The sequence below is a fragment of the Hippocampus zosterae genome, chromosome 20 (assembly GCF_025434085.1).
Source record: "Hippocampus zosterae strain Florida chromosome 20, ASM2543408v3, whole genome shotgun sequence".
Classification (NCBI taxonomy): Eukaryota; Metazoa; Chordata; class Actinopteri; order Syngnathiformes; family Syngnathidae; genus Hippocampus; species Hippocampus zosterae.
The window spans coordinates 10751489-10778310 of NC_067470.1; the positions used below are offsets into that span (position 1 = coordinate 10751489).

At 54.8% G+C, this 26822-nt stretch overlaps 5 protein-coding genes across 7 annotated transcripts in view; 3 read left to right on the forward strand and 2 right to left on the reverse strand.

Moving 5' to 3' along the window:
• Positions 1-1485: 1485 nt before the first annotated feature.
• Positions 1486-6136, forward strand: LOC127593077 (phospholipid phosphatase-related protein type 5-like). Its single transcript, XM_052054295.1, has 6 exons — positions 1486-1689; positions 2604-2736; positions 3481-3731; positions 3935-4111; positions 4241-4373; positions 5058-6136. Exons 1-6 carry the CDS (start codon positions 1486-1488, stop codon positions 5075-5077), a joined length of 918 nt encoding a protein of 305 aa, XP_051910255.1. The 3' UTR covers positions 5078-6136.
• Positions 6137-6336: 200 nt separating this feature from the next.
• Positions 6337-10330, reverse strand: snx7 (sorting nexin 7). Its single transcript, XM_052054284.1, has 9 exons — positions 10119-10330; positions 9447-9629; positions 9262-9372; positions 8941-9099; positions 8438-8636; positions 8110-8309; positions 7944-8030; positions 7396-7554; positions 6337-6518 (listed from the first exon to the last, which is right to left on the reverse strand). Exons 1-9 carry the CDS (start codon positions 10194-10196, stop codon positions 6453-6455), a joined length of 1242 nt encoding a protein of 413 aa, XP_051910244.1. The 5' UTR covers positions 10197-10330; the 3' UTR covers positions 6337-6452.
• Positions 10331-11721: 1391 nt separating this feature from the next.
• ppp1r3g (protein phosphatase 1 regulatory subunit 3G) lies at positions 11722-12948 on the forward strand. The gene has a single exon (XM_052054310.1). It carries the CDS (start codon positions 11785-11787, stop codon positions 12526-12528), a length of 744 nt encoding a protein of 247 aa, XP_051910270.1. The 5' UTR covers positions 11722-11784; the 3' UTR covers positions 12529-12948.
• Positions 12949-14108: 1160 nt separating this feature from the next.
• The window catches only part of LOC127593093 (LYR motif-containing protein 4), a 29314-nt gene continuing 16600 nt past the window's right edge, over positions 14109-26822 (reverse strand). For 2 of the 3 annotated variants that reach the window (XM_052054321.1, XM_052054322.1), the window contains exons 2-4: positions 17062-17146; positions 15706-15826; positions 14109-14267 (exon numbers count right to left, since the gene is read on the reverse strand). In XM_052054321.1, the coding sequence (XP_051910281.1) occupies positions 14220-14267; positions 15706-15826; positions 17062-17146 (254 nt within the window). In that variant the 3' untranslated portion in view covers positions 14109-14219. Of the gene's footprint in view, positions 14268-15705; positions 15827-17061; positions 17275-26822 lie in introns of those variants that run through there. The other variant, XM_052054323.1, reaches the window with a different exon arrangement.
• On the forward strand, positions 16238-26511 carry fars2 (phenylalanyl-tRNA synthetase 2, mitochondrial). Its single transcript, XM_052054282.1, has 10 exons — positions 16238-16564; positions 18368-18656; positions 18957-19043; positions 19112-19171; positions 19236-19404; positions 19796-19961; positions 20030-20161; positions 24270-24430; positions 24928-25088; positions 26229-26511. Exons 2-10 carry the CDS (start codon positions 18415-18417, stop codon positions 26365-26367), a joined length of 1317 nt encoding a protein of 438 aa, XP_051910242.1. The 5' UTR covers positions 16238-16564; positions 18368-18414; the 3' UTR covers positions 26368-26511.

Consider the following 26822-nt stretch of genomic DNA (forward strand, 5'->3'; position numbering starts at 1 on the left):
GACCTCCAAAATTCATCAGACATCCGCAACCGTGGAAGAAAAGAAAACTCGAGAAAAAACCCCACGAAATGTTCATTGATATTTATTGTAGATCTCCATAATACAATGTCTGCTTCATGTCTAATCATCATTCTACTTGGTGGCATTACTTAAGTTACCGTAAATAAAAGAATTCCAGTAGACAAGCACCATTCTGGGCAAATACCTGTTAGGGGGGAAAACAAAAAAACGGACATTTTCAGAATCCGTATGATTTGTGAGATGCGGCCACATACGTAAGATTCACCACAAAATCCGTATGAACTATGGCTAAACCGTATGAGTTGACAGGTATGCTATTGTGACGCTCGGTGAAAAAGGGGATGAGTGCGGTGTGCGGCGTTTCCCCCAGATGGCGGTCATGCCAAGCGGATAAACGAACGGCCCGTCGCCGTCCAGCAGACGGGGCCATTTACACCCCAAAGGCAATCCCGAGAAGCTCACCGAGAGATGACGCGAAGCTGAAAGAAAAGACCCGGCGAGCAAAGCGAACGAAGCAGCACACAGGCTCACTGGAGCGTTTGACACAGAGCAAATGGTTCTTCAAGAACGACAAAGAAGAGGCTTTGAGCTTTCCGCTTGACGTTGCCCATCCAACTCAACGTCAAACTAAGAACGACAAGTTCTTTTCAAATCAACCACACGACGGTGGCGAGCCCACGTCGGGCAATTTAGCTTTCGACTCGAATACCGCCCGGCGAAGGCAGGCGACGCCACGCCGGCAATTTCACCCTGGAAAGTCTCCCAAAGCGCTGGCGCCGCCAACGATCCTCTTTTCAATGCGCGGCCGTCGGCTCGGCTGCTTTTGCGCTGTGCCAGGGATGCGTTGCCGCTATGTGGGTCACGCCGCCGCCTTCGGCGTCGTCGCGCTTCAAAGTGCAGCAGAGACATTTGTGGTCTCTCGGCAAACGCTTTCATTCTTCTCCAGTTTCCTTGAGGTCATTTGGCGGCAGCCGTTTTATTTGTATGACGCTGACAACGTGGGCAACGTGGGCATGGTGGTGGTAATAACTGGGTGATTCCGATCACATCTAGGATGGGGAGGATTTGGTTCACTCTCTCCTGAGCCGAAAGGCCATTGGCAGAGGGCGGAGCCATCCGCGCTCTCATTCGCCGCAAAGGGGGCGGGCGGCGGCCAATGAGTGAAGGGAAGCGTCCTCCTTTGGACACGCATTCCTCACTTTGTGACTGCTTCGCACGCTCATCAGCAGCCTCTGGCTCCGCCTCCCGCCCCCTCCCCGCCCCCCCTCTCTCTTTCTGCAAGGCGCACACCGAGTGGCTTCGAAGCGGGGTCGGGCAGCCGTCGCGAGAGGAGCCGCTCCCGAAAAGCTGAGCGGCCATCCGCCGCCGGCAGAACGGAGGGGGCGGGGGAGGGCACGGCGGGTGCGAGAGCCAGGCAGAGGGAATCGTGCTTGAATGAAAGCTCTCCCGTCTGGCGTGGGCATCATGTTGTACTTCCAGTTGGTGATCATGGCCGGGACCGTCATGCTGGCCTACTACTTTGAGTGCACCGATACCTTCGGGGTGCGCGTGCGGGGATTCTTTTGCTACGACACGACCTACACCAAGCCCTACCTCGGACCGGAGGAGCGCAGCGCCGTCCCGCCCGTCCTGCTATACGCCGTGGTGGCGGTGCTGCCCACGCTGCTGGTGAGTCCGCGCTTCATCCCGAGCGCCTCCGTCCCAACACGTCGTCGTCGTCCTTCCGTCCGCTTTGAGTCCTGAGAGGATGAACGCGAGCGACGGCGAGATGGAGCGCTTCGTAGCTTTGCGGCGACGTCATCGGCCGCGCGATTACCTCCGCTCTCGCTTTGGCGCTTCGGTCGTCGGAGAAGGCTGCCAACTTCACCGTCGGAAGAGGTCGGATGATTTTCCGGCTTTGCCGCGATAATGCCGCTGCGCTTTCTTTGAAAAATCTTCCATTGTGGCAAATAAAATGACAATAGCTTTCAAAATATACACATATATGCATGCGCGTGTTGCTCGTCAGCAAGCGCCTGAGGATTGGGCCTACGGCGGCAGAGAGGTCGTGACCTCCCCGCCGAGGCCATCGTCCTTTTATTTGGGTTTTGGTCGTTCCCTCAATTAGTTCATTCAGTACCAGCCAATTCTAGACCAAGTTTGAAAAGACGTTTAAAAACGACTTTGTGGGTGAATGAGTTGAGAGAGCTTCGGCGTTCTGATTCTCAATTGGCAAAAGTATCGCAAAACGCCGCCCGAGCATCTCTTGAAAGATGCCGACGTGAACGAGTGAGCGCCGAACTGCTCTCGGATGGCGAGACGCCGTCTTTTCCGCCGTCCGTCCAAAGTCGCTTCCGTTGCAACGGGAACGTTCATTCGGAACCGGACGTCGCATCACTTGGGATCTTTGGACGCATTCCGAAGTGACTCCCAAGTCACGCGAGAGCCAGCTTGAGAGGTCGTACCAAGCGCTCATTTGACAGCCGGCGCGCGGCTGACGCTAGCTAGCTGGTGGGCTAACCATCACCGTTTGCCCGATGAGCCGAGGGGGCTTTGGCCAACGCTGAAGCGGCTGTCTTTTGTCTGCTCTTGACTCGCAACAGATCGCAGCAACCGAGGCGGTGCTGTTCCTGCTCCAGTACACCTCCAAAGAGTTTGACCGATCGGAGAAGACGGTTGCCACGGGAGACTGCTGCTATCTCAACCCACTGGTGCGCAGGACGTTCCGTTTCCTCGGTACGCCACGCCACGCCTTTCCCGTGTCCGTCCGCGAGCGCCTCCGTGCCGCCAAGGCCGGGGAGGGGGGGGGGGGGGCTTAGTGATGCGTTTGACGCCCGCCCCAACAACGGCCGATCCGCCGATGCGCCCGGCGCCCGTTTCGATCGGGAGCGGTCGCGTGCCGTCCTCCGCAAAGACGTCCGGCATGTCCGTTTACCAGATTGGGTCATCGGCGTCAGGGTCGGACCACGATTTGTCAACGACGCATTTCACGAGGAAGAAGTCGTACGCGAGCCGTGCACGGAAAGGCGGCGCCTCGGCTCCAACGGACCGAGCCAATCGCGCTTCTGCCCTAATAAGCAATTTCAGAGGTGAAGGATGGCCGGCGAGAAAGCGGCAGTCATGCGTGAAGCGCGAAGCGCCCCCACCCACCGCCACGCAAAGGAGGACAGAATTAGAACAAACAGCCTGCGCGGCAAGCTGGAAAGCCTAAAAGGACATGGGGCTTGACAAAATGCATTTCCCGCTGCTTCAAAATGGCCGCGTCCACGTCCGGAGCCTCGCGTCGCTGCCATGACCGAGAAAATGTGCACTCGTTGACGTTTCCAACAATATGTGCAAGGGGCATGTCTTGTCTTGTCTTGTCTCCCCGCCCCACAATAGCGTGTCGTGCGCGTGCGAGCGCGCGGTACCTTTTGACGCAGATGCCCTGAGCGGATGAGGTGAGCGTGGCTTTCTGAGAGCTTCCCTTCTTCTGGCCAGGAGTTTACAGCTTCGGTCTCTTCGCCGTTGACATCTTTGCCAACGCGGGCCAGGTGGCGACGGGGAACCTGGCACCATATTTCACGAGCGTCTGTAAGCCGAACTACACAGCGCTGGGCTGCCGCGGGGCCCCGCGCTACATCGGCCGGCGGGAAGCCTGCACGGGAGACCGGGAGGACGTCCTGCGCGCCCGCAAAACCTTCCCGTCCAAGGAGGCTGCCCTCAGCGCTTATGCGGCGCTCTACCTGGCCGTGAGTCGCTCCGGGCTAATCCGCGAGTCCGCGCGCCGAACTCCAAATGGGAAGGATGGGAGGCGGCGGAAACAATTTTGCGTTTGGGGTTGGAGGCGAGCAGTCATCGCGGTGCCGCCCGCGAGACGCGCCGCGCCAGGAAACGCGATGCCGTTCATGCGCAGCGGAAGACAAAGACCGCCGGCTTAATCTCCCGCCTTCAGATGTACGTGACGTGCGCGGTGCGGGTGGAGGGCAGCCGCCTGGCCAAGGCCGTCCTGTCGCTGGCCCCGCTGTGTCCGGCTTTCCTCACGGGACTGAATCGCATCGCCGAATACCGCAACCACTGGGCCGACGTCATCGCGGGCTTCGTGATCGGCGCTGCCGTCGCCACCTTCTTGGTGAGGCTTTTGGCTCGCTTTGTTACGCCGAAGTGGAGAGGAGGGGCTATCCCGAGCCTTTCTTTTTCCGGTCACGAAGGAATCCGTCACTGTTTGTCACCTTGCAACCCGCTTTGGCCTTTGCTTCAGGTGGTGTGCGTGGTCCACTATTTCCAAGGAAAGTTGCTGCTGAACGACGACGTCCCGACGCGGCCCCACGCGGCACTTGCGGGCAAGGGCCGGCTGGGCGGAGAGTCCTCTGGACAAGTACATGGCCTCGCAGGTCCGTCGCTCGCTCGCCGCCGTTTGTTGACGTTTGTCCGACCGTCGCGATCGACTTTGGAAAATCAACGTTCAGGATGTCGGCGACAGATCCTTCGTCCTAGCCCACCCCTATGTGCGGATCCAGATTTGAGGCCTTTACGCGGGCGGTGACGGCGCTCGGACTTTGGCGCCTTCTCCCGGGAAGGCCTCGGACGGAACAAATGAGGGCGGCAACGGAATAGGGTCCGCCGGCTGGAACTGGGTCCGCCAAAAATACAAACAAACCGTGCGGGAGAGCGTCCAGTAAGCCGTTCACTTCCGAAACAAACACACAGTCACTTTGTTCAAGTCTGAGAGACTTCAGAGCAACGCGTCCCGCTACAAAGATGCGCATTTGGTGGAGCGTGAAAAGAAAGCAAAAACATTGAGTCACCTGAACACGGGCAAAACAAAATAGATCAGCTGGCATTAAACTCAGCGACGCTAGGCTCAGTGGAAAGGAACCGGGCTAAAAATAGCACGGCAAAGGCTCCAAGCGGAAGAAAACGACGAGCGAGAAAGAAACATGGCGTGCTTTTCATTGCCGTTTGGTTTTGCCGCACTCTACCATCAGCGTCCTTCTTTTGCCAAGTTTTAGTTCCGACGCTGCGTAGCCGGCGCGCGAAGCCGTCCATCGTTTCTGATTATTGTTCTTGTGCCGTAGAATCACATCGCCTTTGCTGAGGTCACATGACACGGAGCCGGACCGCGCCGCTTTTCGCCAAGCCATCCGGCTAGCCCAAAAAGCCGCTGCTCTCCTCCTCTCCGTCTTCGTCTTCTCCCTCCTGTTTTCACATAGCCATCGATCCATATGAAGCGTACATCTCAAGAAGGAAAAAAGAAAGTTGCAGTTCCTACCTTTCCAATGCGCACCGAGCCCTGTTGAAAGTAGGCCAACCACGACCTCCGACCCCGTCCTTTCCAAATGAAGCTCTTCACTTGAACGGAGCGCCAAAGCCTCCAAGCCCCTTCTCCGTCGCCCAACGGCCAAAAGGAAGCGGAAGAGTGCGTCGCTCAAGGGCGGCTTCCGGGGCGCTCCGAACTAAACGTTCCCATTTTCATCTCGTCACCGCGGCTTCAGGCCTTCGCGGACACGCAACGCGGACTCGGACTGACGCCACCCGCCCGCGATCGTGTCGCGTTATGACCGTCGGCGAACGAGTCTCCGTTTTGCACGGCTTGGCGTCGAGACCGCGATTTCTCGGAGGACTCGACGGTCTTTCCCGGGAAAAGACGGCCCGTGTCCAAGACGCTTTGCACTGTGAGGAGCAAACGTTCGCGATCTCAGGAAACCCAAGTCGCCGCCCACCCAAAATGTTGCTTCGCGATCATTCGTGAGAAGCCAACCAGCGCGACGATCGCTTCCTCCATTTTCAGGTGACTCCGACGATCACCGGCGATGCACGTGGATCGATGATTTCAGTCGTACGGTCTATATAGCCCAAGCTCGAAAGCGCTTTTGAAAGCCGAGCGAATGGCCAGAAGCGCGCGCCTTCTCCAAACGCGTCTTGGACGGACTCGGCGGCGGCTCGCGATGCTCGACGTCCGTTCAAGTGCCGCGCTCCGCGTGCATCTTCTCCTCTTGGCTCAGCGTTTGTTTGCCCAAAAGGGAGCCTCCTTTGCATGGACCTTGTTCCCCCTAGTGAGCCGCGCTCTCGCGCCTGTGTTGTGTGCGTTTGTCCTTTCAAAAACTGGATGGGAAACCCGGAGTGAATAAAAGCAAAAGGCTTCAAGCAATCTAAAGTCGCTGTCTGCTTGCTTTCGATTGCTTTACAACCGGTGTCGAGACGAGCGGCCGGCGCCTGACATTTTGGGGTCGATATGGGACCAAACACCGCGCGCGCGCCGACATCCTTTCTTCAGTCGAGCGCCACAAGCCGAATGATCAGCCAAACAAGCTTTTTCTTCGTCTGCATTTACTCGAGGATGACAATACAAAATCCGAACCAAAAAGGAGGCGCAAATTGGGATTTCCTTGTCACTTGACGCGTTTCTGTGGTAAAAGGGGATGTGGGGGGAGGATTTTCTTCTTCTTGTGGCGGGCACATTCAAGACACCTTCATCCTGCGTCTTCAACGGGATCCCTTCGTTGAGACAAGAGGAATGATTCCCACACCGCCAGGCACTGCAAGCCAAAAGGTGATTGATGAGCTCGCCATCCAGATTGGACGAAACCATCATTGACGGCATACAGGCAGTCGCCGCGCTTTGCTTGTCGCCCCCCCCTCTTCCAAATGTACTTGCTTCGATGTTGTCAATTTAACCCTCGTAGTGCACCGCTTGCGATAAATGTAAAATGATGTCTTTGAATCAAAAGGCAAAGGCATTCAGAAAAACACGAGAGAGCTGAAACTTATGGACGGGTTCTAAAATGGCCTAAATTTCATGATAATTCTCAGACATTGCAGCAATAATAAAAAACGTTTTGATACCTTAATCTTCACAATTTACATATTTTGCACCATAGAGACCCATTATTCATATTTTTGAATGCATCGTAAACCTAATGTGTATACATGCATTTCATGCGATTTTTACGTCAATCGCTTTGTTTTCGCTTGGAGAGACGTAAGCATGCCACATTGTTGGGTTGAGGTCATTCCAATTGTGCAACTTTTAGGTGGCGCCAGAGGATCGCAAATGAGTTTGCCTTTTTGCAAGAGGATTCAAACCAATGCATTTTACATGAACACGTCCGGTCGGGATTGTTAGTAGGGCTTGGTTGGGACCTCCAGACGCAATTTTTTTTTCCTTTTGCACAAAATAAAGAATAAAAAATCCCAAAGAACTAATAAAAACTATATATGTATGGATAGCACAGATGCCTCTGAACATTTTGAGTGTTTGGGAAAAAATAAAAAAAAGAATGTTTTTATAACACAAAATACATGATTACAAAAATTGTAAAATGCGTAACTTAAGTCCTTTTTAATTTGGAGCACACAAGGGTTAAGATGTCGCGTGTAGAAGTTTGGGGGCAACCGCGTGGATTGGACACTCGCCTTCTCATAGCATTCCACGTTCTTCTCAGCGGTCGAGATGAAAGCCCATTTGAGGTCGTCTCTCATATTGCTCTGCCAGCGGACCCAATCCGCCTTCAACGCGCCGTTCGCCGTTTCCAGTCGATCGGCCAGAGCGTCCACTTCTTTCTCCAGCTCGGCCTAAAACGGAGAGAAAGCCGGCAAAGATGATTCGGGTTTGCTCTCGCTCGCCACCGTCTTACGAGGGGACCGGATGCAGTCCGAGGCGCTCGGCCACTCGCGAAATCGCTGTCAATTGGAGTGACGTCGCCCTCTCCTGGCTGCGGTGCGTCACAACATGCAAGCTTGCTTCCAAAAACAGAGAAGCGCCACCCAAGTGCGACTCGGCAAAAAAGAATGAAACGGGGCTGCCGATAGAAAAACGTCTTCTGGAAAGTTCGCGGCGCGTCAGCACGGACGAGGCGCCAAGAGAAGTTGCCAGCGCCGATTCAGCACAACGGTCGCCCGAGTACGCGGCGCCGGGCGTCCGAAAGGGTCACGCGAACGGAGCGAGAGCGAAGAGCACTTACATCTTCTCGGTCGGACTTCTTGGAGGCGAGGGCCTCATTTTTGGTCTCCAAGTCGGCCTGGATGGCGTCTCGCCGTTTGGTCACCGTCTGAGAGCGACGAGGGAGACTGGAATCAAGCGCCGCGGTCGGCCTTTGCGCTGGGCGCCGCGCCGGCGCTCTCGCTCACCTTGAGTACCTCGGCGTAGAGCGCGTAGTCGTGGAGAGCGGGGACCAGCACGGCCGAGAGATGGCGCATCCGCTCTTCCGCTTCTTTGCCGCATCGCTCCACGCAGCGGGCGACGAGGTTGAGCGGCTCTCGCAGCTCCTCCTCCGCCTGCGCCCACTGGCCGTAGAGGGGCCCGTACTGCTTCAGCTCGTCCAAGTGCTCTGTCGGCACGGGCGACGCGGATATTGAAGGCAACCGACGTCGCCGGCGGTTTTCCGGCATTCGGGCCGGCCGCGGCGGTCTTTCCCAAATACGCCGGCCGCACACGGTGGCGTTTGGGGGGGCATACCTCGCTGCTCCTTGACGATCCTCCGAGAAACCTTGTCAACGGACGAGATCCGGCAGCCGAAACGTTCAGCGTACTCCTGCATCAGTGTGAACTCCTGCGGGCGGCTCTTGACGCCCCGCACCGAGTTGGCCGCCGCCCGGACCGTCTCGCCCATTCGACTCAAGAGGCCCGGCCCGGGTTTCTTGCGAGACGAGAAATCCTGCAGTTGAAAGGCGACTTACTTTGGGCTCGCGATGTGAATTTGCCTTTCTCGACTCGACTTTCAGTTTTGGGAGTCGAGATGTGAGGGGGGGGGGGCAACGATCTCTCCCCGATCAGGTCACCCATTCGTCCGTATTCGCTTAGCGCTTATCCCCGCAGGGGCGCCGGACTCGCCTCTCCCCGGCCGCTTCTTCCCGGGCCGGCCGGGAGACACCGCCTCTCCGGCACGTCCTAATGGGATGCCCTAGCCACCTCGCCTGGGTCCTCTCTTTGATTTTATCGAGGATTGGTGCGCGTCTTACCTGAGCAGTTAGGAAGAGTTGGAAGTGGCGACTCGAAGACAGGGTGGGATGCTCGGCGATCTTATTGAGGAAGCGGTGCAGGGCTTTCTTCCTGGTGTCGATGAAGTCGTCGGTGAAGCGCTCCACCATGCCTTTCATCACAAACTTCTCCGGAAGAGGCTGAAAGACCAGCATCCTTTTCACCATCACCCTCCAATCGCAGCGACGATGCTTCTTTTTCTTTTTTTTTTCGTTCAGGTTGCCAAGTCAGAACGTCACGTCTGGTGTAAGCTATATAGCCCGGCCCGCGACAAAGTCGCCATGCGCCGCGTTTACACATACGGGGACGATGAGGCTCGGGTGGCTTTCTTCCAGTCGGCTCCGTAGCCAAAGGAAGTCCTGGTAGCGGCGGAGCACCTCGTACTCGCATGAGTCAAACTCACTCCTCGCCGTCTGGAAAGAGGAAGCGCAAACCGCTCTCAACTCCCAGCGGGTCGCGCTGCGAGAGTGTGCAGCTGCCAGCTTACCTTGGTCACCACTCTGTACACGATGAAGGTCTCAATAGCTGTGACGCGACTCTCTGGACTGTCGACTGTCACAAGCAGGTCTTTAGCGCCGCCGGTCTGCCGTTCATCTTCATCCGGTTGGTACTGGTTGAGCATCGAGCTGGGAGAGTTGGCCGCGGGATCATCGTCTGTCAGTAATAATTTCTGAACCCAAGACAAGGCGGGCAGTATTTGAGGGGCGGGGGGATTCCCTCATGAGCGCACGAGCAAGGAATTCGTGCGGCGGCTGCTCGGGGCACGGCGAGCTCGCCCTCGGTCGCGGTGAAGAGCCACAACTGCGGCCTCTTCTCGCACTGAACGAAGCCAACGGCGGGTGAGGCGTCCGGCCCGCATCAAAGGGGACGGACCGCCCGCCTCACGTAGCGCAGCACGAAGGCTTCCAACGCGAACAAAACGACCCGTCTCCAAATCACTGGGCGCACTAACTCCGAAATGGACGCGGAGAGCAAAAGCCGATCGAAGCGCAAAGGTCAGCTCGTCTGCCGACTCCCAACGTTTGTCGTCCCTCCGCAAGAAGCGAACATTGCCGAAAGTTAAGACGGGGGGAGTCTTCAGCAAAATCGTCACTCGAGAGTGTTTTGAGCGGGGCGATGTCCGCGTCGCGAAAGCGGGAGTCGGGAAGTTTGACGGTACCTTACTGAACACCTCCAGGTCTTCGTCTTCTTCCAGATCCGACATGTCCTTTGCTAACATGTCCGCCCGACAATTCATCTCACCGCTTTTGCTGTGAACGAGTGGGAGCCGAGAGACAAACTTGCTCGACGTCTACGCGACGCCAACCACGGAAAAGAAAAGCAGCCGTCCGATCCCATAGGTGCTACTTTTTCCTTTCCAAATAAAAGCGAACGTTTTCAAAATAAAAGCGTGGCGAAGCCCGACCTCTCTGCTTCCTCTTCGCAGGTTAAACCCAAACGGGTTTAACCTGCGTTACCAGAGGCGTGGCGTTCATTGGAGTTTTCACAGTGGAGTCCCCACCCCCGCCGACCCCCGCATTCTTGGTTCGAGCTTCCGCCAGGACAGTTGGGGGCGGGGGGGGGGGGGGGGGGTTCAAACCGCACCGACCGAGGAGGCACCGAAAGATTGCACTTGCACCTGCGCAGGCCAACAACGTCGCTTCCGCAACATTCCAAATAAACTGACTTGAATGGTTTGGGGGGGCCCCGCTAACGTCATGTTGACGTTGCCAAAATTCGGTCCGTGTCTCTTTTGGGCAATCAGATACCATGTTTGGAAACGGAGCTTCAAAATGGGGAAAATGACGCGGTCTTTGTTTTTGGTTTGGATCGAAGAACTGCAACGTTGAAATAAGGCTTGATTTTCTGCTGCGTTGCTTGGAACGAGTCAGGAAAAGTTTAACAAGAGTTTTGGTGTTTCTAAAAGCAAAATAAAATCTAGCACGGGACACAAATAGAAAAATGGATTGTCGATCTGCTTTTATGAATTTGATCGTGTCTGATCGAAGGCCACTTGAGAAAAGTCCAACGCGTTGCCCTTCGCCGTTCTTGGTTTGTTTCGTTTGATCCAATGCAATCGATCTTTCGTGATACGGCGCTTTCACAACACCCGCAGCAGTAACGGGGAGCTTTGCAGCCGATTTCCTACCAAATAACGATCGTACAACTTCACCCAACTTGGGTTCGGACGACAGACAGACACGGAGTGCAATTTCTTTTTGCGGGGCGTTACCCAACGAAGACGCGCACGTCATCCGTGACGCGTCGGCGCATCTAAATCGTACATGCCGCTTGAAGCCTTGAACCTTTTCCCGCGAGCTGGTAGGTGTGTGCTTTGGGGTCCAGCGATGTGCCGCGTTCCCAACGTTCCCAAAGCGCTTGGCTCGTTGTTCGGGAGGCAGTCGCTCCTTTCTTTGCGGCCTCCGTTCTCGCGCATGCGCAGAGCTGATCGGCAAAAGCGGCTTCTCGCACTCCAGTCGTCCACCTTGGCGCAGTTTCAGCAGGTCTCGTCAGACACATTCTGTCCACTTCCATGTCCGTTTCAATTCGACGGGGCGTTGACTTGGAAATGTTTGCGCCAGACAAATTCGTCAAGGCCTCGGCCGACTTGCTGTTCGGAGACTCATCACTGTCGGGTTGGAGTGCTTGTGTCCGAGTTTGTGAAAGATGTGTCGCGCTTGATACGTTGTCGACGTGACAGCAGGTGCGCGGCGGGGTGGGGGTGAGGGGGGCGTCCCCTCCCCTATACAAGCAGGAGGCCCCAGCGCGGACTCTGACCGGCAGCAACGGGGGCAGCGGCGGCAGCAGCACACCGAGGACTGAGGGACGGCCTGGCAGGCCGAATCATGGACCGCGAACCGGACCCGGACGACGACGACGACGACGACGACCGACTGGACGACGACCAGGACGCCCGCCAGCTGGAGCGGCGCATGAGCGAGAGGCGGCGGGCCCGCTCGCTGCCCGCCTGCCCGGCCTCGCTGCTGCTGGCCGCCGTGGCCCCGAGCGAGCAGCGCAAGCGGGTCCAGTTCGCAGACTCGCTCGGGCTGAGTCTGGCCAGCGTCAAACACTTCAGCGCGCTCGACGAGCCCCGAGTGCCCACCAAGGTGTTCTCCAGACACACCGGGCGGCCGGCGGCAGCGGCGGGCGGGCGGCACTCGCACCCGGCGGGGGGAGGGCGCCTCGTGGCCTGCTTCTCCGAGCTGGCGGACCCTGACTCTCGCCTTCGGCTGCTGCGCGTGTGCCTGGAACGGCTCTCCGTCACGCACTTCGACGTGCGCGGCCACGTGCGCGTGCTGAGCGGTAGCGCGTGCGGGGAGGTGGGCGTGCGCTACACATTCAACGAGTGGCTGTCGCACGTGGACGCGCAGGCCCTGCTGCTGGACGCGCACCCGCCGGGGGGCGGGGGCGCGCGCTACGGCTTCACCGTCTACACGCCCCCTGAGATGGAGGAAGGCGCCGCCGTGCACCTGGCCGTCTACTTCCGCTCCGACCAGGGCGACTTCTGGGACAACAACGACGGGCGAAACTTCACGCTCCGCTACTGCGCGCCCGCTTTGCCGCCTCCCGAGCCGCACGAACGGAAGTGACGCTCAAATCATCCGTCGCGGATGTTCACGTGCTGCTCGAGGACATGTCACGCTTCCGGGTCAAGGTGCGCCGCATGTAAAAGTGCTGCAAAAGGGCTTTCTGTGTGTGTGTGTGGGGAGGGGGGGGGGGGGCTGATCCGAACAGGTCCAGCAAAACAAAACTTGTTGCAGGTGAACATTTATCATTCATCAGCCGACCACCCCACACGCTTTGAATCCATTTCAACTTATTTTATGCAGTCCTTCTCCTCAGCACCTGCTGTCTTTCTTTGGGTCCCATAGTATAACATCACTTTGAGGAAATGAACAGACTCGTTAACTTGTGGATTCCGAGTGTGCGCGCTTCCAACTGTTCTGGTGTTATTCCCACTCGATATTTACTGTGAAAGTGAAGATGATTAAACCTGGCTCTTCTCTTGCTGCGTTTGTGTTGCGTGTCATCCATTAAAGCTCAGCATCGTGCGCCCTTTTGTGGCAAAATGTAAGTCCAAATTCTGCCCAGAGTTTTAAAAATGTTCATCTGTGTTGTATGTTACACATAGGTACAGCACATTTAATAAAGTTGTTTCATTCATTCATTGTCCGAACCGCTTGATCCTCACGAGGGTCGCGGGGGGTGCTGGAGCCTATCCCAGCTGCCTCCGGGCAGTAGGCGGGGGACACCCTGAATCGGTTGCCAGCCAATCGCAGGGCACACAGAGACGAACAACCATCCACGCCCACACTCACACCTAGGCACAATTTAAAGAATGTCAGCCAAGGTCGGCCCCCCGACATTTTACCACATAAAATCTGGCCCCCTTGGCAAAAAGTTTGGACACCCCTGATTTAGAGTGTTCAATCAGCCTGCCACGCATGTTTTTGGAATGTGGGAGGAAACCGGAGCACCCGGAGAAAACCCAAGCGGGCCCGGGGAGAACACGCAAACTCCACACAGGGAGGCCGGAGCTGGAATCGAACCCGGTACCTCTGTGAAGCCGACGTGCTAACCACTGGACTCCCGGGCCGCCCACAATAAAGTTGTATTCAATTCAATTCAATTACTTTCAAGTCCAAGTCATATCTGAAGTGTGATCTATCATGGGCGAATGACGTCACCGGGAATGGCTGCAGGATTTTTTCCCCACCTCCCTATGCTGAACGGTTAAAGAATTCCTAAATATGTTTAATCTTGCCCTGCGATTGACTGGCAACCAGCTGAGGGCGGAGCCCGCGACTGCCCCAAGACGGTTGGGATAGGAAACCCACAACCCTCCTGAGGAGAAGCCCATTCAAAAGTGGATGGATGGATGAAACATATCAAATGAAATGCTGGAGGAGCTCAACTGGAGCAGATGACAGAGCCCACCCGCTCCCCACCGACATCATAGCCCCGCTAGCAACCGTGCGCGCTCATCACCTGTCGTGCGTTTGTGAGGAAGTGAGGGTCAGTCGCGGGTCGCCAAAGAACTCGGCGGTCTATTATTAGCCCGTCTGCTAGCTGCGCGGTCAGTCACCCGTTTCTCCTTTGCTCCAGTAACATTGACATCGGAGCCCGCCCCACTAAAATGTGAAGTGGTTTCAAAAAGCTTCCATTTCACTTTTGTCACGTAAAGTGCTTTTATTTGGGTCTCTGTGGAAGTCGGACGCTGCAACTCCTCCCATGACGCACCGCCCACCTCACAAGCCGGAAGCTGATTGGCCGGTTCCTACTACTCCACCGCTGTCTTCGGAGCCTGGAACATACCGCCCACAACCACCTGCAGGAGCGCGCAGTCGCGTGCACACACACACACACACACACACACACACACACACCAAACTGCGTCACGTGACGAGCTTCTTCCGTCGCAATCCCATCCAAATCATGGCGTCGCATGCAAACACAAAAAAAGAATGCTTTGCTTCTTAATTGCTATTACACAACACTCGCTTTGTTTGCCGTCATTGCGTGCATGCGTTGTCGATTGATTTTCGTGTTTTTGAGGACATATCAGCTCCACATGACCCCAGTGCAGGGGTGCCTTGAGACACGAGTTGAATGCGTTGCACCACCATGCCCATGAATCAAGACACGCTTTCCTCAAGGACACCACGGCAAATGCAATAAACCAACATGCAGATCTCCCCTGCGCATGCGTGGGGGGCGGGGGGGCGGGGGCGACCAAACCGCGAGCGGCTCGGGATACACACATACATGTTTATCGACTGGAATGAGGGGAATAGCTGCGCAAGACCACCAGAGGGCGCCAAAGGTCCAAGAGACGGCAGCCTGGTGACCTCATGGCTCGGCCTCGCGGCTGGCCATGATCTTATTTTATCTGGTGTGGTCCAGCCCGACAACAGCGGCCGTACGGCAATGGCCAAATAAATCCATTTAAAATCGACCATAAATGAAAATGGGGGAGAAAAAAAAGTTTTGAAGACAAAATGTGCTTTCGGTTTGTTCTCTTTTCATTTGTTTTAACATTCGTTTTTTATTTCAATAGGAAAATGTTTTTGGGTCCTCCCCCCGAATGCAGTTGGAGTTGGAGTAATGTCATTTGTTTTGGCGATCACCTTGATGGGCGGAAGGGCAGCAAAGCCGACAACAACTTGAAAGAAAGAAGAGAAAAACTGCAGCTAGGCCAACATTTGGTTAGCAATTTTTGGACATGCCGGCAGACTCCCAATGGAGCTTGTCGTTGCGCAATATATATCAAAGCGAGAGTTTCCTCGATTTGGTATATAGAAAGCGGCCCGTACGTCGCATTTGAAAACATTCCCAAAGTCGCTGGCAGGAAAAGAACGCAAAATATAGATGCAATGCTCCCAACCCCCACCACCCCCCGCCGATTTTCAGTGATGGAAGGGAAGCGCAGGGGGAGGGGTGTCGGCGAGGCAGTCGTTCACGCTGTGTGTCGTCCTACTTTGGACTTCCCAAAAGCAACTCGTGCGTCAGAGAGAGCTGACTTGGCTTCTGGTCTGAAGTTGCAGATGTGCACCCCCCTCCCAATTTGTAACAGTTTCCGCGACCTGACAACACACGAGCACAACCCTCGAGGTGGCCGCTCGCCGACGCATCGTCCGCTGGCGGCACCCAAGAATGAGCCTGAGGGCTGCGGATGCATTTTGGGAACGAGCTCAGGCCGCAGGTGGCAGGTCAGGAAACGGGCGCTCGTGTGCGTGCTCGTCAGCCTGAGGATCTGTCGGCGTTACCTGTCTCTGTATCAGCGCCAGTGACTGGCGGCCCTCCAGCACCAGCCTCTCCACCGTGTTTGGGTCGGCCACATTCTTGTTGACTCTGAAAGCATCGCGCACACGCCGCACCGCGTACGTCCTGCAAGGGACACAGATTGGGATCAGGATTCAATTCTTATTCTAATTACGACCACTCTCATCATCGTGTTTGAGGGTGGTAAAGGCCAAAACGGCCGCCTCCACAGATGGCGGAAAACGGGTCGAGTATCTGCCTCGTTCACAATTGCATTATTCATCGAGACAGCGTGTGGAGACTCGTGAGGACACGGGTGACATATTCGTGCAAAGAACATTTTGGCCTTGGGATCCCCTTCAAAAAACGGCGGGTTGGGACTGCGTCCTGAGGTCAGGGTGCTCTTGGAAGCGTGAAAGTACAAGGACTTGTTGTTTTGCCGCTTGTACTGACGATGGAGTGGAGATGCCACACAGCTGGCAGGTGCTCAGTGACCCTGACAAGTTCCACTTCTTCTTGCGGGCGCAGCACATTGAACATTTCAGAGCGTGCCACTAAAGCCGCGATGGATCCGATTTACTAGGCGTCGTTAAAAACACAAGCGCGACAAGGACGTGTTAGCGGGATGACGACTTTTGTAGGGATGAGATGGAGGGAGGGGAAGGACAAGGAAGGCAACGCAGGGAAATGACGCCGGAGGCTGGCAGGAATGGTGAAGTGGAAGTTTCATCCTTGTGCTTCTGATGGCAATCGACAACTAATTGATTATTCAATTTCACGACAACTCTTTGGACAAATGATTGATCATTTTCAGCGGGGGCGACCAGCCAGTGGATCACAGAACGACACCAAGTCGGCCGCGAGGTTTGTGTGCGGTTTAATATTCCTGATAAGAGATGATGTGGAAATGCATGACGTCAACCATGTGGAAAGTGATGCGCGCCTTGCTATATTGTACACTTTACGATGACAACGGAGTGTAGGTTTGGTGACAATTAACGAAATAACCCCGATTCTATTAGCCGGATGAGGAAAACATTTGATGGCTTTTTGATTCGGATGTTTTTGTAATTCTGTTTTTTCCCCTTTGAAAGCGCTGACAACAAGACTGTTTTTGACCGAGGTTTCTGTTGTGTTTTGATCCCGGTGCTTGGATAGCCATTTGGAAAGTTTAGTCGGGCCGTGGAACCCCACGGGGAATGGGCGGACCGCTGCATGCATTTCACAATGCTAAAAACGTCATTCGAGTGACGTCTGATGCAAACAATGTGTAGCTACACTAGCAACCCGCTGACTAACACGCATTTCAAACGAAATGACGCAACAGGAAGAATGGCGGTCTATCGACTCGCAGTTCTTACCTGTAGTTGTACGAGGGGAAGTTGTAACTTTCTCTTAGGAGCATCTTGTACAGAGAAATCACCTGCGCTCTCGAGGGCGCCGACATGTTACTACGCTAACAACGCTAAACCTCAGACAGCAGACATTAAGGCCCCACTGACCAGGGTGCCCGAAGAGTGCCTGTCCCATTTAAGCATTGTGCCGCGAACGTTTGTCTTTGTTGTGATTTCTGGCCAAACAAATTGATATTAGCCTCTTTTTTGGGTGCGGTGGTTGACGGTCAATATGCATACGTTTACAGAATTATACTTTGAATGACGAGTTTAACATACGGGCACGTTTCTGGCCACTAAACGGAAGGCAATGCCGGGCGACGTGTGAAGGTAAGTCTCTCTTGCGATCTGTACTATAAAAAAAAACAGTAACAAAACGTCCAAAAACGAACTTTGCGTTTTACCCACATGAAATGATGTGAGAGTAATGAGCGTTATTGCAACACGCCAAACGGCATACACGTTGATCAACATCTCACCCCACGTTCCCCTTTTGTTGTTATTGGGAGGTTGGAGGGCAAAGCCATTTAAAGTCATTTGTTTCCAAAGTGACACATGCATCAACCGCTGTCGTCGCAGATCACAGAGGGCCATGGAACGCCATCAAGACTTTACGATGATATCTCCACGTCTAATATTTGTCAGTCATGTAACTCACGAGTTAACCAAAATATGCGACACGCCTCGTATGTTATCCCGATGCCGTGCACTTGCAGACTCCTGCTAAGTGCAAACATGTTCACGGAAAACCTCCAACGTGAACATGATCACGTTTGGAAAGACACGCATCTTGATACAGCTCTTCCGTTGGGAACAAAATTCGGCCCGGGAATATACGTCAACGGGGTGGGCGGAGCCCGTTCAGAAAAGCCCCCAATTCCCGACGGCCACCAAGGCCCTGACAACGAGCTTTTAAAATCTGTGAAATTAGGGACCCTGCAAAAAGGGGGAAAAAGTAAAGAAATGTACACGCATTACATGGAATGTAGTTGGGACATTCCATCTCATGTTAACATATTCGAAGACTTTTGAAAAGGCCCAGTCAAGAAATGGCATAACATGGAGGAAAACATAAGAAGGCCCTCTCTCACAGGTCGAGTTGCTTTGAGCTCTTTATTTGGTAGTCACAGTTGAAGGGAAGTTTCCTGTCCCTTCGCGCTGGCCTTCGCTGAAGCCATGCTGAGCAAATGACGGCGTTGACCTTTTTGTCTCCGCAATTCCCCCTCGGCACAGAATATTCTGCTGACGTTGCGCTTTGCTTCTCCGCACACAGCCTGTAGGGGTCCGCCGGTGCTTCAGCAGTTTCTGGCACTCGCGGTCATGCTCTTCCGGCAGCCGCTGCGCCTCCTGTCTCCGCCACTGGCCGCGTCCCGCCGACGCGCGCACACAGTGAGCCCCGCCCTCGGCCAGGAAAGCGTGGAGGTGTTAGGCCGCGCCTACGCGTGCGACGACTTCACCAATGTCACGCCCAAGGTCCTGGCCAAAGTGGGCCGCAACCTCCACAACCAACGGCATCATCCACTGTGGCTCCTCAAGGAGCGGATCAAAGCTTACTTCTACAGGTGCCTTTGCCGCGCTCAAATGAAGTCACCGTTTTACCGGACGATATTCGCCCTTTTCAAAATATGCAGAGTCAGGATTTGCCCATGAAATGCTCATGCATTTGGCAATTCCGCCACTTTGTGAGCTTTCCTCTTGAGCGCACGCGGCGCCCAGTTAAGCTGACCATCTTAACTCATTCAGTACCAGCCAATTTTAGACCAACTCTGAAAAGACGTTTAAAAACGTCATTGGGAGTGAATGAGTTAAGAGCAAGCATTGTCGAAAAGTTCATTTCTGCTCCTTGTGGTTTTTCTGCTCAGCGCTTACGCGGGTCGCTCGGGCAACCCGCTGTTCTCGGCCCACGACAACCTGAGCCCCGTGGTCACCGTGGAGCAGAACTTTGACAGGTCATTTGATCGATCGACAGCCGTGTCCCCGTCCGGGCCGCTCACCGACTGTCTTGACTGATTGACAGCTTGCTGATCCCGCCCGAGCACCCCAGCAGGAAGCGCGGCGACAACTACTACCTGAACAGGTGAGCCGCCTCGCATGCCGCGCCCCGCCCACAACAGACGGCGCCCACTCACCTCTTCTCGTAGGAGCACCATGCTGCGTGCGCACACCTCGGCCCACCAGAGGGAGCTGGTGAGCAGCGGCCTGGACGCCTTCCTCTTGGCCGGAGACGTGTACAGGCGGGACGAGATCGACGCCAGCCACTATCCCGTCTTCCACCAGATGGAGGGCGTGCGCCTCTTCTCCAACCGCCAGGTAACGGCAAAGGCAAACGACAGATGCTCCTTTTGCAAGTGCCAACCCACCCAAAAAGGGACTCGTCTCCGCACGTCCCTTTCTACCCAACGCAAAAAGAGAATGGCAGATTTAGGCATCACGCAAGTACAAAAAAAGAAATTCCCGATTAGTTTCGCCAATCTGATCAGAAGTCGGATCAGTCTTTACTGTCCGGTCGAGCCCAGCCGCTCATGAGGGATTGGGATGCATTGGCAAAAAAAAAGGACAACTCCCAAAAATGCTGATGAACATTCAACGCATGGAAAATGCCCCCCCGCCCCCCCCCCCCGTCTCTCATTTTGAGTATATTAAAAATAAATAAAGGTGAACTAATTCATTATCTGACTTTGGATGGCTTTATTGTGCTTAGCTCTTCTGCGACGTTGCCGACGGCGACGAGCTAAAGATGTTTGAGGCGGCGGGGGGCCGCAGGACGCCTCACAAACAGGAAGTCCACAGTCTGGAGGCAGTCAAGCTGCTGGAATTCAACCTCAAGCAAACGCTCAGCGGACTCGTCAGGCACCTGTTCAGAGAAGGTCGGTGGTACGCGCCGCGCCTCGCCTCACCGAACGTCGGCTGACTTTGTCTTCGTCGTCCTCGGCAGACTTAGAGGTGCGCTGGGTGGACTGCTACTTCCCCTTCACTCATCCCTCCTTTGAGATGGAGGTGCGTTTCCGTGCCGACTGGATGGAGGTGCTGGGCTGTGGAGTCATGGAGCAGCAGCTGCTCAACTCTGGTCAGAAGGCACACACACACGCACGTAGCAAGGCAGTAACCTTTGAACTTGATGGATAAGGTTGCACGATGGAAGATTGGGAAGTTGTCATATTCCCTTCTTTGCTCGATTCAAGATCAAGTCTCACTCGGTCACTAATCGAAGACAATCCAGTCTGATGTTTGCCTCGAATTTGACATTTTATTCACCTTTTTGGGTGACACACCAACTTTAAGTGAAGTGGGTGTGCTGCTTGCTGGCTGCTGAACTTCCCCCTTTCCTTGCGCTGGCCCGCTGCTTGTTGCCACCAATCATCGACACTTGGCCCATCACCACCACTGCCGCGCGGCACTCTGCATTTGACTGCCGCCACGGCACGTGCGCGCGAGCCAGCCGACTCGCCTCGAGAGGCGAGCAGGCCAAAAATAGTTCAAAGATGCTCACGCATTCATTCGTACGCTGCACGAGACCAGAGTGCGCGCACGCCTCCCCTACACCTCCACTGCGGCAGTGTGGCTGGTTGCTGTGGTAACGGCCCCCCACCCCGCACCCCATTCTCAATCCAATATTTCTGCAGCATCGGAGACAATAGAGAGCAAAAAAAAGTGAGAGAGCACCCGAGTGACTGCAGTAGAGTGAGCGAGCGGTGGTTTGGGGCGCCTGGGAGGAGGAGGAGGAAGTGGCGGCGGTGGCGGCGGCAACAGGGGACACCGGTTGGCGTGCATCTTATTTAATTCTGCGATCGCCATATGTGGTGCCTGAGGCCAGGCGTGCATGCGTATGTGGTTGCGCGTGAGTGCATGGGGGGTCGTGGGGGGGGGGGCAAGGGCACAAAGCAGAGCTGGTGGGGTGCGGCCAAGAGGAAGTTAGGAAGACAAGGCGAAGTGATGGATGCTGGAGGAGAAATGAAACCTTATTAATTCACTCAGGAAGTGTGAGAGGAGCGAGTGCTTTTCCCCTTCTATTATTTAGCCATGACACTTTGTGTATGTGTGTGTCCCAGGGTTCCCCCTCCCAACAGATGGGACCTGCTAATGACCAGGCCTCCTGGCCAAAAACAGAATTACACACACACACACACTTCCCAGGGGACCAAAAAAAAAGGGATGTGGGGGGGGGGGGCAGGAGGGTTATGGTGAGATAATATGTGCATGGGGTGTGCGCACGCGTGTGTGTGGTTAGTGAAATCTGATTAAAGTCGTGTTGGTCACAATTAAGAGGCTCTCAAAACTGTCACCACGGACCCTTGGGGAATGTGTGTGTGTGGTTCAGGTGCTCGCTTTGGCTCTTAATCCCCCCTCTTGAATAAATCATGTCTCCCCCACGCCCACCAGTGCCCCGCCCCCTGCTGTCATAAAGCTTCATGTTTTGATGAGTCACTTTTTGTGAGCCGAGGATGGAAGGATGAAGGGGTGGTCAGGAGGAAAGAGGGAGGAATGACAGATTAAAAAAAAAGAAGGATGCAGGCCTGATGCAGGAGGAAAGACTGACGTCCGGTGGCGCTCCTTCCCTTTTCTCCGCCTCCGTGTTTCCACGTTTGTAACGAGCTGACCTCTGAGCCCCATGTGACGGATTTAGATCTTTGCCACCCCACCCTCCCCCTTCCCACCGATCCGTCCTTTCATCCCCACATTCCTCCTCCTTCTGCATCAACCCTCGCTCCGTCTGCCTCACTAACACCCACTGCAGACAATGACTGGTGGCCAGCTGGTCCGCTCCCCCCCTCCCCTCCCGACACACACCCGTTCCCCGGAGGGCCTGAGGCGACTGCTTTGAGAGGCTGTTAATTGTTGGCGACATGACTTTAATCTGATCTTACCTTCTCCATACACACGTAAGGAGAGCACGGGTCAACAGTGTGAAGACGACACATGACGCGGCGCGCCACTTTGATCCAACACTTGGCCAACTTGCACATTTGTGGCCATCAAGTTGTCAGAACGCATCCCCCCGAAATCCAAAGCACTCGTGAGAAGTTTGTTACCGTTGCTCATGGAAAGGAAGTGGAGGTCCAAATGTAAAACGGTAAAATAATCTCCCAAGTCAACAACCTCTCTCTCTGTGCAAATGTCTGAGTTTGGAACATGTGTGTTTGCACGCGCGCATGCTTGCGTGTGTCGGGAGGGTTAGCGAAGGGCAGAGCAAACATTTGTTTGCGCAACCATCCATCTCAGCAAGCCGTGCATGTTCCATAACAAACAGTGGGGATACACACAGATACCCCCCAACCCCCCAAAAAATGAAATAAAAACCTGATGTCTGAATAACACTTGGCACTGAGCTCCAGGGGGCGCTACTTGCAGTGGCGTTTAGCGCGCAGTTGCCACGAGCAGCTCGAGTTGTTTTTGGCTGCTCGGAGGCCGCAAATGTCGTTGATTTGATCCGCCGTTTTCATTGGCCTGCAAACAACGAGGATTTCAGTCAGATTGCAAAATTGGGCCTCTCTTTTTAAGAACAGGCCATTATTTCCAAATGATAGGAAATGGCAAAGCAAAAACCGATGACCATGCCGATCACATCCATCAGAGAATCCGCAAAAACCTCGGGCGCCGTCTTGCCAAGTAAAGATGCAAAGAAATTCCGTCTCGCTTTGCAAACATCGGGGACTCTTTTGTGCCACGGGCGGGGACAGCTTTCCCAAGGACCAAGGCATGATCCAAATGGTGGATGTTGTTGGTTGCGAACCAATCGTCGCACCTGTAGCGCCGCCCCTCAGAATGGGTCGCAGCCGACTTTGGCAAACAGCGGGATGCGCTTCCAATCGGTCGGCCGTGAACGAAAGAACGCGCTTGTGACGCAAAAGCAGACCGGAGACCAGGGTCAATTTTGGGGCAGGCGCGCGGGCCACAAGATCACGCGACGTGCCCCGTGGAAGCCGCACGTTGGCCGCACCCGAGAGTTCAAAGTGCGAAGGGCTTGTGTGGAGGAGTCCCGCGACCGCCTCCCGCTCAGTCGGCCAGAAGCTCGGTTGCAAACGACGGACAGATGGCGAGGCCCGGCGGGCGGCGCGTTCGCCGACATTTCCTTCTGCCGTCGCCTCCCCTCTGCGTCTTTGTCCGCTTTGTCGTCTGCAGAGGACGTCGTTTAGGCGCCATCTGCGCCAGCGCGGTGAAGCGCCACTACTTGCTGCGCAGCTGGACGGCACGTCGACGGGGCGCCACTTCCTGCGTGCGTCCTCGCCAAGGCGAGGTGCCGGGGTGACGTAACGGCCGCCCGCCGCTCGTTCATTCGTTCAGAGTCGAGTCACTCGCGCTCCTGACACGGACCGCCGTGAGATTAGTGGGCCTTTGAACTCACGCACTCGGATCAAGGCTTTGAGCACAGGAGGTGGGCGACGAAGGCTTCCTCGCGAAAAGATGCGCGCAGGCCCCGTGGTTAACGCGTCTGCCCGTCTTTGAATTTGAGCGGGCCAGTCGTGTGGACTTTGCCCTCCCCCGTTCCTAAATGTCCCGCTGCACCAGCCAAATGCCAACTGAAGGCCAAACATTGAACGTCAGGATTCGAGGGCAGAATTCATTGTTCCATCGATCACAGCGAGTCGTTCGGGTCCTGAAGCGGAGAAGCGGCCCCAGATGCCATGGATGCCGTTTTTGCTCGGTCGAGGTACCCGTGGCGTTGAGACGATGTCCCGGATTCCTCCTGGCTGAATTGGAATTTGGGCAGGCGGGCGACTGTTGCGTGTTTTCTCAATTAACGGATTCTCACCGTGCGTCGCCACGCTTTATTCCGCACCGATCAAATCCGTTCCTCAATGACTTGGGAGATTTCTCTTTCTGTTCTGGAATTTCTCGGGATTACGACTTTTGGTGGCAGCTTTGGGAGATCTTTTGGCGGCCGGTTTGTGTTTGAGGGGATTTTGTCGACTGAACGGGTCCAGAGCTCATCAGGCTTGGGTGTCATCACCGGAATTGAAATCCTGGGGGTAAAAAAAAGGTGACTCAGGAATGACCTTCAAGTGTGAATTCATCATTCAAAAACATTTGTGTGTGTGTGTGGGGGGGGGGGATCCACTATCTGACTTTCTTTGATGGTTTGGACATTTGAGAAGGAGGAGTTCAAATCCTTTTTGCTGTGGCTGAATAACATGTTGTTGAAGTCGCTGTTCTTTGTATGGTGCGTTTGTTGTCAGCCGGCGCGGCCAACAAGGTGGGTTGGGCCTTCGGACTGGGCCTGGAGCGCCTGGCCATGGTCCTGTACAACATCCCCGACATCCGAATGTTCTGGAGCCAGGACGAACGTTTCCTCAAGCAATTCTGCGTGGACGACATCCATCAGGAGATCCGCTTCCAGGTAGCGAGCGTGACCGCCGCTTGGTTTGCTTTGTTTTCCGCCCCATCGCGCACGTCGCGGGATGTGCGGCCGTGAGGAAGATGAAGGCGCTTTCGTCGGAGGCTCGGCGGGGATCGCGGCTCATCTCCTGCCCAGTGGCGTTGCGTCTTCCCCGGGCTGCCTCTTCGCCTTCCCCCTGCAGCCGGCGCGGATGCCCCGACACACGCACACACACACACACACACACACACACACAAAAGATTGAAACTTCAATGTGCTCTTTCGGAAGGCAACGCATGGCTGTTTTTTTCCAGAACACATAGGCCTCCTACACTACGGCATTAGATTGTTTCTCATGCTGGTGCTACTTGAAGGGCGAACCGTTTTTCTTAGGTGGGACTGAAAGCTTTGACAAGCACCCACTTTGACTTTGAATGACTTCACAACATAGACAACAAATTAGCCACTTGTTAAAGTAACCATTATTCCTTTTCTTGTACGCGCGTGTGTGTTTGTAGGAACTGAGCAAGTACCCGCCGCTGCACAACGACATCTCCTTCTGGCTCCCCGCAGCGGGCGAGGCGGCCTTCCACGCCAACGACTTCTACGAGTTGGTGCGAGCCGTCGCCGGAGACCTGGTGGAGGAGGTCAAGCCGCTGGATGACTTCACGCACCCCACGTGAGCGCACGCACACACACGCGCATTGCAGAGGAAGGACGGGTGAGGAGGGGAAGGTGTCATTTTCTAAAAATGAAAAAGTTTTGATGATGATGGTGGTGGCGACAGTTGGGGAAAAAATGCGCATGTCTCGGCTCTCCAGCTGCCATCCTCATGAAAACAATACAGTACAGTAAAAGTTTTCTTCTTAAAAAGTAGCTTCCTTCCACTCCCATGTTGTGCGCATGAACATTAGCATCGCTATTCAAACAAATAATTTCGAAAGGAGATTGCAAGTTCAATCCAAATTGTACTTGATCAGGTCTTAAAAATTGCATGCCAAATGTCATGTGCTTCAACGTGAACCATACCCGGTTCTAGAACCATGACGAATGCAACAAATGATCCAGAACCGGCGATCGTGTAAATGCACCGCGTGCCGTATGGCAGTGACGGGAAGGAAAGGGAATCGAGTTTCACGGGAACGGAATCGAGCGAGAGCAGATTAGCAAACACTCATGAGCCATTAGCTGCGAGCGGCCGTTACGCCACACCATAATGGAGCCGTGGAACCGCCATCTCGGATCGCAAGAGCGATCGATCGGATCGCGTTTCACGAGACGGACGCCCTCGCGGCAGCTCTTACACGCACGCATACACTCGCGGGAAGCGTTGACTTCCTGTTGTAGCAGGAAGTCAAGAAAGTGAGCGGAGCTAAAGCCACCGGGGCCTGCCGGGGATCATCAAAGTTCAAGCGGAGCACTTAATAAGCAATTAGCACTGAGAAAATGGCGGCTTTATTCATTTTTAAGCATGCCTGCGCGTACGCACATAAACCGATCACAGGACCAAAAATGGCTCCCAACTTGAGTTCTTTTGGGTAAAGTGCAACATGAGCATGCTGGGATTCGTGTGTGTGTGTGTGTGCCTTGATCTCTATGGTGGAGGTGCACAATTGCATCATGGAGACATCAATTATTCAACACATGCAGACATGACATATAGCACATTCACTCGTTGAGCGCACGTTGAATAATTGAGTGGCACCGGCGGGGCGAGCGACACGCGGGATGAATGAAGAAAGAGAGAGAGAGCGAGAGAGAGAGAGAGAGAGAGAGAGAGCGCGACTGAGCCGGCCCCCGATCCTGTGGAGTATTTCAGGAGCGGAAGGCGGAGCTTGTGCTTCCGCCTGGTTTACCGCCACACGGAGCGCACGCTAAGCCAACAGGAAGTGCGTGCGGTTCACCACCAGATACAGCGCGAGGCCGAGACGCAGCTGGGCGTCGAGGGACGCTACTGAACCCGCCCTTGGTCAATCTGTCCACTTTTGCTGATCGTCACAATGAAGTATCAGTTGGTATCAAAACATTGGCGCTCATGTTCTCGTTGAAGATGACAACTTTTAAAGCCAGTAAATGTTTCCAAATAAAACATCACAAATATATCAGCTGTCCTGTGTTTGTTTTTGAGTGCTGTGATGAGTTAGCCTTTGCCAGCTCACAGAGAGGTTTACTCCCAAGGCTCAATCTTCAGAATGTTCATTTTGACGGTGAAGGGGAAGAGGAGGTCCAATCGCGCCATGAGCAACAAGGAGCGAAGCTCAAAAACAAACGGGAAGTCCGAGATTGAAAGCCGCAGGCGACCGCCTTTCGACCGCCACAAAGCTAGCATCAAGCTGAAGCTCGCGGTGAGCTCATGCTCATGACCGGCTCGTTGTCACAAAAAGTATCTTCATCATTTTTCTCTGTCTTATTT